The following is a 13,096-nucleotide window of genomic DNA, read 5'->3' as shown; positions in this document are numbered from 1 at the left end:
AGTCCAGGCCAGCACTAGTGCTCTTCAAAGGAGACACACACCCTCTGTTTACAAACTACAGAGATACAAATCTTTATTTCACAACTTTGTCATAATTCACTTTCTAATGAGACATGTTCTGGGGACAATTTAAAATACTGGGAAAGCTAGATGCTGAGTATCTTCCAGGCAGGAGCAAAGATGTGGTCACTCCAGGGCCGCTGCATTCCTGGGCCTTCAGGCAGCACAGACCGGACGCGCCAGTATTGTCCAGCCCCAGTTACTTAGAGCCACCTCCTTTTTTGGGGCTGTTAGTCCTCATTTCATGCCAAATTTTCACTAGAGGCTCCCTGTTCTTCCAAATGAGTTCATGACCGTAAGTAATATACCATCTGGGGAGAAGAAGAACAAACCAGGTCCGACATTCAAACAGTGTGACATACAAATAACAAGCACCATGATACCACGCTGACATTTTAAAAACCGAATGCCACTGTCACCTACTATCCAGCATATTAAAACAGCTGATTATTTAACACAGATCAGTGACTTACCTTTAATATACAGACTATATAAAAGATGGAAGTAGAATGGAACCCAACGTGACTACTCCGAAAGCACCACACGCATACTACTTTTAATTCACCACAACCCTGCAAGTCAAATACTATCACTCTTCCCATTTACAAACATGAAGAAATCGAGTCTGAAAGAACGTCATTTGCCCAAACACTAACAGCTTCTAAGTGGTCAATCAAGGACTCACTCACAGGTCAGACTGATTCTAAATCTGGACTCTTTTTTATTATGTCAAGTGTAAGAAATGTCAAGAGTTAGAATTTACTATTAATGATGGCTAAACTTAAAACAAGAGAAAGAAGACCACCTAAGATTCAAATGCAATTATAAAACTCTTACAAGAAACAAAACACTTGTCAGGACTTTCCATTAATAAAGTGTCTTCTAAAATCTTTTTAACCTTATTTCAAGCAAAGAGTCAAACACTTTAATCTTATGGGTACATTGTTTTGATTATACTCCTAAGTTCAAATGTAACTGGTCATTTGGTTAAATTAAAATTAGGAAAATATTTCAAACTAACTTCTGCCTCTTCTTGGCAGCAGCATCACAGTCTAGTGCTCAGTCTGAAACTCCAGCTCTGCAATGACTCGCTGTGTGACCGTGGACAATCTCTCAACAGCTTCCTTTCTACAAGCTGGAATATCTCACAGGATTTTAAGAGTATTAAATTAGACCTTAGCTTAGGCACATAGTAAATATTCAATAAACATTAGCTATCATTACTGCAGCAGTACAAGGTGAAGATCATAAAATGTGCTCCAGGGACATAAAGTCAAAGAAATGTGCAGAAGGTTACTAACAGAATCTGTACCATTTTGTAAATATTTCTTAATCTAGATTAAAGATGTCAGAAAAGATGAATTCTGGATATGACTGAGATCGAGTAAATGAAAAGAGCTGAAATTAGAAACAGCAAAAAGAAAGGATTCCTCTGCCTTTCAGATCCTGGACTTTAAAAAATGCACCTGATCCAGTTTTCAGAACAGAAAAAGGTCATCTAATTATAGTTGAGAAAAAATAAAAAACTGCTGAGGAAAAAAAAAAACTGCTGAGGAAAAGCTCCTTTAAGTACACATTTAAGCATACAGGTAAATTTAGAGTTCATAAAACGGAACCCCTTTCATCACTCTTTCTGTTTCTCATACTGTAATATCAGGTCAGTTCTTACTATTTATAATGTGTTGCTGTTAAAGCTCAAACTCACACATGCTATTCTTTAATCATCACTGAAAATTATAAATGGCATAATGGCATTTAGTTCCACCGCCTACTGGGCAAAACTGCTCCACTAAGAATAGATTTTTCTTTTTTTTTTTAATTAAGAAAAACTAAGTTTTCCCATTGTCATGAAATAAAGTAAAAATCAAATAAAGGCCAAAGGTAACATCTATGCAAGAAAACAGGGGCCATCATGGACCCAGCACACCAGACAGACAGTCTGCTGAAGGGCCTCTCATCTGTCTGAAGTTCTATGGTGGCGTCGCTACAGCACTGCTATGTTTTAGGCCTGAACCACAAGTGGGAGATCTTGTAACAAGATTACAAGACAACTGTAACCACTATGGTGTGAAGGGCGGGAAGGCTTTGGATCTGGGTACAGATGCTCCTCACTGATGACATCTGGTCTCTACTCCATCCAGGCTGCGGGCACCAGCACACTCACCGCAGGCAGAGGACCAGTTCCACCCACTCAGGGTGTCTGCCCAGCACTGCTGAGGTCAGCAGGGTGGGGGCTGGGCAAGGGCAGAGGTGGCTGGAGAGTAGGGGAAGGAATACAGCACAGACTGGGGGCTGGGGAACAGTATCCAAGAAGGACTAGGAACTGTGACAGGTCATGAGTTGGGGTGATATGAGGTTAAGGGTAGCGTAAAGGCACAGAGGGTCTCTCTCTACAAATGACCAAGGCAGGATAAGGGCCAAGAGACTCCCATTCCCACTGCACATGTGAAGCGGCTCAAGACCAAAGCAAACCACACTGCGATTTCCTTGCCCTCGCAACCCTACCTGCCCTGCTTCCATACCTGAACTAACTGCCCTAACTCTACTCTGCCTTCCTCCGGGGTAGGGAAGGAGAGGACCAGAGAAATGTCACTCAGTCATACTCACACTTACATTCCAAAGAGAGCTCCCCCAAGATGTGCTGCATGATCAAAAAATTTCCATCCCAGGATCATTCCTGCTGTATCCATGGCAATAATGGCTTTTAGGGCCTGAAAGCCAGAAAAGAGAACAGAACTGATACAACTTTGATTGTTCCAGCATTGACATTTCTAATTTAAGGGCAAGAATTCAGTCAATGTAAAAATGTCACCCTGTCCCCAGCACTTCACGTCATAAAAATACTCACATTCCCTGCTGTGAACGTGAACATTGGAAGGAAGATGATGGCGAGTCTCCCTTCCGGGATCTTAGTGCAGACAGCGGCAAGGACAGTCATGATTGCGCCAGACTGCAAACCAACACACAGGGGAAAACGTGAAACTCTAACTGTGCAACTGTTTAGGACTGCTAAGTCTAAAGCAGAAATACTTCTTCCAGAAAGCTTACAAGCCATACATTTCTAGGGAAGCACAAAGTTAAACAGCTTTCCATTACTAATGTACAAAATAACAAGCAAAGGGGCTCCAAGTCCAGGATACAGTAACCACCTGGCAAGGACTAACCTACAGGCAGTAAGATGTAACAATGTCAGCACTTGACAAACTTCAGGAACCTTGTTACTGTATCACATGCATCACCTTATTTAGAGATTAAAAATGGACTTCTCAAACCTCAAGAGAACTCCTTCAATCAGCGAGTGAGCATGAATTCTCCCGATACGCACATGTGTGGAATTCTTCCCAAATTTAATGCTTTATCGTACCTCATGTGAACTTTGTATCCTATTTCATAACACTAAATATTTTCCTTAAAAGAATTTGACAAATGTTCTACTCCAGGAAAGCACACCAAATTTGTCCCGTGGCTCTCCATGACCCACCCCTCACAGAATCCTCCCAGGGACACACATGCATCTGCCTGCTTGAGAAGCACTTTCCTTCACAACCTTGTATCTGAGAATAAAAATAATCGAAACTTCACAACCTTATGACCAGTAAGTCAACCATCTCTTGTTATAACTGAAATTATAATCGCTATACAGTTTTATCATCTATAGTGTTTTTCCACATTGCTACAAATCTTCATAATTTAAATTGATGATGGCTATGAAATACCTGCTGGATAAATTATGATAATTTAAACTTTCTTAATGTTACACGTTACCAATTGCTCTGGATGGTACAATAACTGAGAAACTGGATCATAATCCCTTGTTTACATTAAATCTCAAGATCATGATTCATTCAAATAGTGGGGCCCTATGCTAGATGCTGAGGATACAGAGGGAATAAAGTCAACAACTCCTGCCTTAATGGACCTGACAGACTGGCATGAAAATAAGTAAAAGCAACAAAGCATGATCAGCTATGATGGGGAGTCTGGCAACCGCCAAACTTTTCCAAAGTGGTATTAGTGTTTTACTCTATCAGCATTACATGAGACTCCAGTTTCTCCACGTCCTCACCAGCACCTGGGATGATCTATTCATCTTTGAGATAAAGTGATGAGATATCAGTATGGGTTTTATTTTCATTTTCCTAATGATGAATGACGTTCATCTTTTCATGTGGTTATTTGTTACTCATACCTTCTTTGAAGCATCTGTTCAAACTTTTGCCCATTCTATAATTTCTTTATATAGTCTGACTTCACATCTTTTATTAGATTTCTGACAGGCAAATATTTTCTTTTAGCATGTTATCTTATCTTTTAACACTGTCTTTGGAAGAGTGTAAATTTTTAGCTTACATGAAGCCTGATTATCATTTGTTTTCTTATGGGTCCTGCTTTGCGGTGTCTCAACTATGAAGTCTTCGCGTCTAATGTAAGATCACAGTGAGTTTTTTCTATGTTTTCTTCTGTAAGTTTTTATCTTAGGTTTAACATTTCGGTCTGTGTTTCACTTTGAAGAAAACTTCAAAATACTCCTGAACCAGGTTTAACTTTTAACATTCTGCCACATTTCACTTATTTTCTCTCTCTACTTTTTTATCCTGAAACATTTGAGAGTAGGTGGCATACATCAGACCCTTTTACTCCTAAATACTTCAGCGTATACTTCCTTATATTAATATATCCTACAAAATAGTTCTCAATTTCAAGAAATTTTATATTGACACAATATTTTCATTTAATCTACAGAGCATATTCCAGTTTTGTTAATTGTTCCACTAGTGACCTTGTAGCTGTTTTCCCCCATGTATTGCATATAGTTGTCCTGTCTCTTTGCTCTCCTAAAACCTGGACCATTTCCACAGCCTTTTTTTTTTTTTTTAAAGGTGGGGGGTGTCCATTTTCATTGAAAGCTTCTGACTAAAAAAGGTGAAAATAAAGAATCTCTGCATAGAGTAGGCCAAACATTTTCCTAAACAGCAAGTTGTGAGAATTCCCTGGTGGCTCAGTGGTTAAGAATCTATGCTTCTACTGGTTTGATCCCTGGTTGTGGAACTAAGATCTCGCCAGCTGTGCAGTACAACCAAAAAATAAATACAATAAAATGTCATTAAAAAAAATAAAAAGCAAGTTGCCATTTATTCAGACACATAAATACTTTTAAATCTGTATAGATAAAGGTCACTTTGAGAAAATTTTAGAAGGATAATGGGACTGTCTATCTTTAAAATAATAAGTACAATAAGTTACAGTCACAAAAAAACTGGCTTTACATAGAATGTCTACTAAGACTTTTCTTTAATATTTAAATTTCTGTAATGAGCACTTTAGGCTTTCCAGGTGGCTCAGTAGTGAAGAATCCGCTGGGACTCCAAAAGGCCTGCAATGCAGGTGTCCTGCACTCAATCCCTGGGTCGGGAAGATTCCCCTGCAAAGGAAATGGCGACCCCTCTAGTATTCTTCCCTGGGAAATCCCATGGATAGAGGAGCCTGGTGGGCAACAGTCCATGGGGTCACAAAGGAGCTGGACATGACTTAGCAACTGAACAAAAACAATGAGCACTTTAGATGGAGAAAATAATCATCGATAAAGAAGGAAGAACCCCTCAGAAGAAATGGAGTAGTCCTCACAGTCAATGAAAGAGACTGAAATGCAGTACTTGGGTGCTCCATTCATTTTCAAGGCAAACCATTCAACATCACAATTATCCAAGTCTGTGCCCCAGCCACTAATGCTGAAGAGGATGAAACTGGATGGTTCTATGAAGACCGTCTGACACCAAAAAAAGATGTTCTTTTCATCATAAGGGCCTGGAATGCAAACGTAGGAAGGCAAAAGACACCTGGGGTAACAGCCAAGTTTGGCCTTGGAGTACAAAATGAAGCAGAGCAAAGGCTAACAGAGTTTTACCGAGAGAATGCACTGGTCATAGAAAACACCCTTTTCCAACACAAGAGACAAATCTACACATGGACATCACCAGATGGTCAATACTGAAATTGGATTGATAATATTCTTTGCAGTCGAAGATGGAGAAACTCTATACAGTCAGCAAAAACAAAACTGGAAGTTGGCCTAGATCATGAGCTTCTTATTACAAAATACAGACTTATATTGAAGAAAGTAGGGAAAACCACTAGGCCATTCAAGTATGACCTAAATCAACTCCCTTATGATTAACAGTGGAAGTGACAAATAGATTCAAGGGATTAGGTCTGGTGGATAGACTGCCTGAAGAACTATGGAAGGAGGTTTGTTAACACTGTACAAGGAGGTGGTGACCAAAATCATCTCCAAGAAAAAGCAATGCAAAGAGGCAAAATGGTTGCTGAGGAGGGCTTACAAACAACTAGGTAGAGAAGCGAAAGGCAAAGGAGGAAAGGTAAGATATACCCACCTGAATGCAGAGTTCCAAAGAATAGCACGGAAAGGTACAGTCTTCTTAAGTGAACAATGCAAAGAAAGACAGGAAAACAGAATGGGAAAGACTAGAGATCTCTTCAAGAAAATTATAGATACCAAGGGAACATTTCATAGAAAATGGGCACAATAAAGGACAAAAATGGTACAGACCTAACAGAAGCAGAAGATATTAAGAAGAGGTGGCAAGAATACACAGAAGAACTGTACAAATAAGGTCTTAATGACCCACAAAACCACGAAGGTGTGACACTAACCTACAGCCAGACATCCTGGAATGTGAAGTCAAGTGGGCCTTAGAAAGCATCACTACAAACCAAAGCTAGTGGAGGTGATGGAATTCCAGCTGAACTATTTCCAATCCTAGAAGATGATGCTGTTAAAGCGCTGTACTCAATATGCCAGAAAATTTGGAAAACTCGGCAGTGGCCACAGGACTGAAAAAGGTCAGTTTTCATTCCAATCCCAAAGAAGGGCAATGCCAAAAACTGTTCAAACTACTGTACAATTGCACTCATTTCACATGCTAGCAAGGTAATGCTCAAAATCTTTCAAGCTAGGCTTCAACAGTACACGAACCAAGAATTTCCAGATGTACAAGCTGGATTTAGAAAAGGCAGAGGAACCAGAGATCAAATTGCTAACATCCGTTGGATTAGATTATAGAAAAAGCAAGGGAATTCCAGAAAAACATCTACTTCTGCTTTATTGACTATGCTAAAGCCTTTGACTGTATGGATCACAACAAACTGTGTATCTTTCAGGGAGTCATGAACCCAAACCCATATAGACCCAAGAAGTCTGCCTCCTTGGTTAGAGGTAAGGATCTTTTATTCTCCACTCATAACTTGATTATACAGCCTATGCTGCTGCCAAGTCACTTCAGTTGTGTCCAACTCTGTGTGACCCCATAGACGTCAGCCCACCACCCAGCCTCCCCTATCCCTGGGATTCTCCAGGCAAGAACACTGGAGTGGGTTGCCATTTCCTTCTCCAATGCATGAAAGTGAAAAGTGATATGCATAAAGGTCAACTCATTAATTAGGAAACCAATTTTCATAAGTACTTTTCTTTATTTAATCTTCATGTATGTTATCATATAAAAGCTTTTTGTGGGTGATTTTTTTTAACTATGAATTTTAAATCAATTTGCTTTAAGAAGCCTTTTGCTTCTGCAAGCTACATACTGCTAAAAACCCCAGGTGTTATATGTAAAACAAGTAAAAGACAACTCTGAAAAGCTGAGAAAGGAAAGCAGCCCAGCTGGAAACCTTAGGAGGCAAGGAACAACATAGTGGTGAGTTTTCTTTTGGCCTAATGCTGCTCAGACTGGGCTCTGGCGAAGCTCACAACCTGGAAACACCAATGAACTCAGACAAAATAGGTCTGTACCCAAAAACGCTCACTCTAGCCAAAGGAACAAGAAAGCAGTCTAGCAAGACAGAAAAGTTTTCAGACAACAACCACTCTATTCCAGACAAACACGACAGAAACAACCATGGCCTGATCCCCATCAGCAAAAGCTGAGTGGAGTCTGGACTTCCCTTCTTAAAGACTAACAAGGCACCCCACCCTCTGACAGGGTGGTGTCAGTGGAGGTCACTCACGCAGCAGTAATAAGGCACTCTTGCTCCTCCTAGACAGAGCGGTATTAGCAGAGGTCTACTGAGGAGCCAGAACTGCCCGCCCTGCAGCAACAAGAGCCCTTCCCCACCACTGTCAAAGGAGCTGGAGTGGGGAACCTGGACTACCAACCTCCCCCGGCACTAGTGATCAGAGCACTGTCAGAGGAGGCCTGCCACACAGAGTTAATTAAGATTAAAGTCTCATAATGTAATATCCAAAATGTCCAGGTTTCACTTAAAATCACTTATCAGGGAATTCCTTGCAGCTCCAGTGGTTAGGACTCAACACTTTCAGTGCCGTGGTTCAGGTTCAATTTTTAGTCAGGGATCTAAGATCTCCCAAGTAGCACGTCCTGGCCAAAAAAATAAATTAAAATTAAAGTCACCCATTACACCAAGAACAAGAAAAATCTCAACTCAAATGAGAAAAGACAATCAATAGATACCATCAAGTTGACACAGATGTTAGAAATATTTAACAAGCATTTTAAAGCAGCCATCATAAAAGTGGTTCAACAAGCAATCACAAACATGCTTTAAACAAGTTAAAAAAGAAACAGCATAGAAATAGAAAGGCTCAAAGAAATAGAAGATATCAAGAAAAATGAAAACTAAAAACTGTAATAACCTAAATAAAAACAACAAATGGCTCAAGAAGAATGGAAAGGACAGAAATAATTAATCAGTTACCTTGAGACAGAATAGCAATTACCCAGTCTGAACCACAGAGAAAAAACAGATTTTAAAAAAAGTTACTGAGATTTTAGGGATAATAAACTATCAGTTTGTCAGAGCCCCAGAGAGAGAGAAGAAAAAGGGCAAGGCAGAAAAGGTATCTGAAGAAACGGCAGATCAACTCCCAAAGACATAAACCTAAATATTCAAGAAACTGAGCGAACCACACACAAGATAAACACAGATGTCCATGACGAGACACACAGTCAAACTTCTGAAACTAAAGACAAAGGAAAAGGTCTAGAAAGTGGTACTAGAAAATGACATCTTACCTACAAGGGGAAAAGCTACTTGAACAACAAAGAATTTCTCTTCAGAGACTATGAAGGTGAAAAAAAAAAAAAGTGGCACATTTTTCAATTGCTGAAAGAACTGAGCCTGGAGTTCTATATCCAATGAAAATATCCTTCAGAAATGAAGGGAAGAAAAAAAAATGAAAGGGAAATTAAAACACTCTCAGAACAAAGAAAACTTGAGAATCCGTCACAGCAGACCTAACTGGCTAGGGGCTAAAGGAATGGCTAAGAGAAGTTTTCTACACAATGAAATGACAAAAGGAGGAAATCTTGGAACATCAGAAAGAACGAATCAGGGAAAAAGTAAAAAATTATGTGTAAATACAATAGACTGTCCTTCTGTCTTGGAATTTTCTAACTCATGTTTATTGGTTGAAGCAAAAATCATAAATGTATGCAGAGGAAATATTTAAGACAACTAAAATCTGGAGAAGGTATGGGGCAAAAAGTGAGATAGGGCTCACTTCACTCAAACTGGTAAAATGATACCACAAGTAGATTGTGGTAGGGATATACATAGATTGTAGTACCCAGAGCAAAGGTTAAAAAGTTATACAAAGAGATATACTCCAGAACACTATTGGTGTTCAGTCGCTAAGTCCTATCCAACTCTTTGTGACCCCATGGGCTGCAGCACACCAGGCTTCCCTGTCCTTCCAGAACACTATAGATAAGTCAAAATGAAATGCCAAATGAATCTGCACTAGCTATCGTTTTGTTTCACTTGCAACTTTATAAGAAAGAGACTGAAGATACTCTACCTAAGCATGAGAAATCAGTTTATGTATAGTTTAGATCAGTGATAAGCTAAAGCAATGAAGTTACAGCAAGCAGATTATCATAATATTGGTATGCAAATTCAGCCAATGATAAACTATTTATAAACACAACCATACAAAATCTATGGGATGCAGCAAAAGCAGCTCTTAGAGGGAAGTTCATAGCAATACAATGCCTTCTTTAAGACACAAGAAAAATCTCAAATAACCTCAATCCTAACCCACCACCCAAAAGAATGTGAAAAAGAACAAACAAAACCTCAAGCTAGCAGAAGGAAGCAGACATTAAAGATCAGAGAGGAAATAAATAAAATAGAGATAACAGGGGGAAAAAAAACCCAACACAGTAAACAGCTGGTTCTTTGACAGGGTAAACAACACTGACAAATCTCTGGTCAGGCTCACCAAGAAGAAAGGAGCAAAGATCCAAATAAACAAAATAAGAAATACAAGAGGAAAAATCATAACTGATACCACAGAAACACAAAAAGCCATTAACAGAATACTGTGAACAAATATATGCCAAGAAATTTGACAATCTAGAAAAAAATGGACAACTTTCTAGAAACATACAGTCCACCAAAACTGAATCAAGAAGAAATAAATAATTTGAACAGAACAATCACTAGAAATGAAACAGAATCTAAAATTTAAAGAAAAATCCCTGAAACAAAACTCCAGGACCAGATAGCTTAGCTGGGGAATTCTACCAAACATACAAAGAAGAACGTAATACTGCTCCTTCTTAAACTCTTCCAAAAGACTGAAGAGAAAGGAACACTTCCAAAGACATTCTATGAAGCCAACATCACCCGGATACCAAAAGCAAAGACAATACCAAAAAAGAAAATTACAGGTCAGTATCTTTGATAAATATAGACACGAAAAAAATCTCAACAAAATATTAACAAACTGAATCCAACGACATATAAAAAAGCCATACACCATGACCAAGCTGGATTCATCCGCAGATCACAAGGAGGGTTCAATATATGCAAATCAATCAATGTGACACACATCAACAAGAGAAAAGACAAAAACCACACGACCATCTCAACAGATACAGAAAAAACATCTGATAAATTTTAACATTCACTCGTGATAAAAACCCCTACAAAAATGAGTACAGAGGGAACATAACATAATAAAAGCTATTTATGACAAACCCACAGCCAATATAATACTCAATGGTGAAAAGCTGAAAGCCTTCCTGCTAAAATCTGGAACAAGACCAGGATGCCCACTCTTAGCACTTCTTTTCAACATGGTATTGGAAGCCCAAGCCACAGCAATCAGACAATAAAAACAAATAAAAGGTATCCAAATTGGTAGGGAAGAGGTAAAACTGTCATTATACACAAATGACAAGCTACTATATATATATCAATAGAAAATTGTAAAGACTCCACACAAAAACTACTAGAACTGATAAATGAATTCAGTTAAGATAGCAGGACACAAGTTTAACATACAGAAATCAGTTGCCTTTTTTTACATTAACAATGAAATATCAGAAACTGTAAACAAACAATCCCCTTTAAAATCACATAAAAAATAACAGAAACCTCACCGAGGAGGTGAAAGATATATGCTCAGAACTACAAAATAAAGGATATTAAAGATGATACAAAGAAATGGAAAGATATCCCATGCTCTAGGCTTGGAATAATTAATACTATTTAAATGGCTATACTACCTAAAACAACCTATAGATTTAATGAGATCCCTATCACATTACCCATGACATTTTTCACAGAACTAGAACAAATAATCCTAAAATTTACATGGAACCATAAAAGACAGAATTGCCAAAGCAATCCTGAGGAAAAAAAACAAAGCAGGAGATGTAGTTCTTCCAGACTTCAGACAATACTACAAAGCCACAGTAATCAAAACAGTGTGTTAGCATTGGCCCAAAAACAGACATGCAGCTCAATGGAACACAACAGAGAGGCGGGGGCGGTACCCACACACCACTTAATCTTCAACAAAGGAAGCAGGAATATAAAATAGGAAATAGCCTCTTTAGCAAGTGGTGCTGGGAAAGTTGCAGAGCTGCACCTAAGTCAATGAAGTTAGAACATACCCTCACACCACGCACAAAAATAAACTCAAAATGGCTTACAGACTTAAATGTAAGATATGATACCATAAAACTCCTAGATCATAGGCAGACCATTCCCTCACATAAATCATACCAATGTTTTCTTAGGTCAGACTCCCAGGGCAATAGAAATAAAAACAAAAATAAGCAAATGGGATCTAACCAAGCTTACAAGCTTCTGCACAGCAAAGGAAACCATAAACATAAAAAGACAACCTATAGAATGGGAGAAACTATTTGCAAATGATGCGATGGACAAGGGCTTAATTTCCAAAATATACAAACAGTTTATACAATATCAAAAAACCAAACAACCCAATTGAAAAATGGCCAGAAGTCCTAAATAGACAGTTTTCCCAAGGAGAAATACACAAGGCCAATAGACACATGAAAAGATGCTCAACACTGCTAATTATTAGAGAAATACAAATCAAAACTGTAATAAAGTAACATCTCACACTGGTCATAATGGCTGCTATCATTAAGAAGTCTACAGATAAAAAAATGCTAGAGAAGGTGTGGAGATGAGAGTGCAGATTGGTGCAGCCACTGTGGAAACCGGTATGAAGATCACTCAAAAAAAACTAGAGTTGCCATATGATCCAGCAATGCTACTTCTGGGCACCCAGACAACACTATAATTCAAAAAGATATATACATTACTATGTACATAGCAGCACTATTTAAAATAGCCAAGACATGAAAGCAACCTAAATGTCCACTGACAGAAGAATGGATAAAGAAGATGTGGTACATATGTATAGTGGAATATTACTCAGCCATAAAAAAGAATGAATAATGCCATTTTTCAGCAACAAGGATGGACCTAAAGATTATCATACTAAGTGAGAAAAAGACAAATACCATATGACATCACTAACATGTAGAATCTAAATACAACACAAATCAACATACCTATGAAATATAACCAGGCTCACAGATATAAAGAACAGACTTGTGGTTGCCAAGTGGGTAAGAGGTAGTGGGTAATGTTTGCTCCCCAACTAAACTAAATTTGAAGTCAAAATCCATGTCTGATTCATCCAATTGGTCTTCACAAAACAGGTACTTAGTTGACAAAT

The 13,096-nt window shown here is 38.5% G+C and overlaps 1 protein-coding gene across 1 annotated transcript in view; it reads right to left on the bottom strand.

Moving 5' to 3' along the window:
- Positions 1-47: 47 nt before the first annotated feature.
- The window catches only part of PARL (presenilin associated rhomboid like), a 51,262-nt gene continuing 38,213 nt past the window's right edge, over positions 48-13,096 (bottom strand). Inside the window, exons 8-10 of the mRNA XM_006056676.3 lie at positions 2,909-3,010; positions 2,674-2,771; positions 48-371 (exon numbers count right to left, since the gene is read on the bottom strand). Coding sequence (XP_006056738.1) covers positions 260-371; positions 2,674-2,771; positions 2,909-3,010 — 312 coding nt within the window. The 3' untranslated portion in view covers positions 48-259. The remainder of the gene's footprint in view (positions 372-2,673; positions 2,772-2,908; positions 3,011-13,096) is intronic.

This window comes from Bubalus bubalis, chromosome 1 (assembly GCF_019923935.1).
Source record: "Bubalus bubalis isolate 160015118507 breed Murrah chromosome 1, NDDB_SH_1, whole genome shotgun sequence".
Taxonomy (NCBI): Eukaryota; Metazoa; Chordata; class Mammalia; order Artiodactyla; family Bovidae; genus Bubalus; species Bubalus bubalis.
The sequence above is the reverse complement of the archived record's forward strand: the minus strand, read 5'-3'. Positions and strand labels throughout refer to the sequence as shown.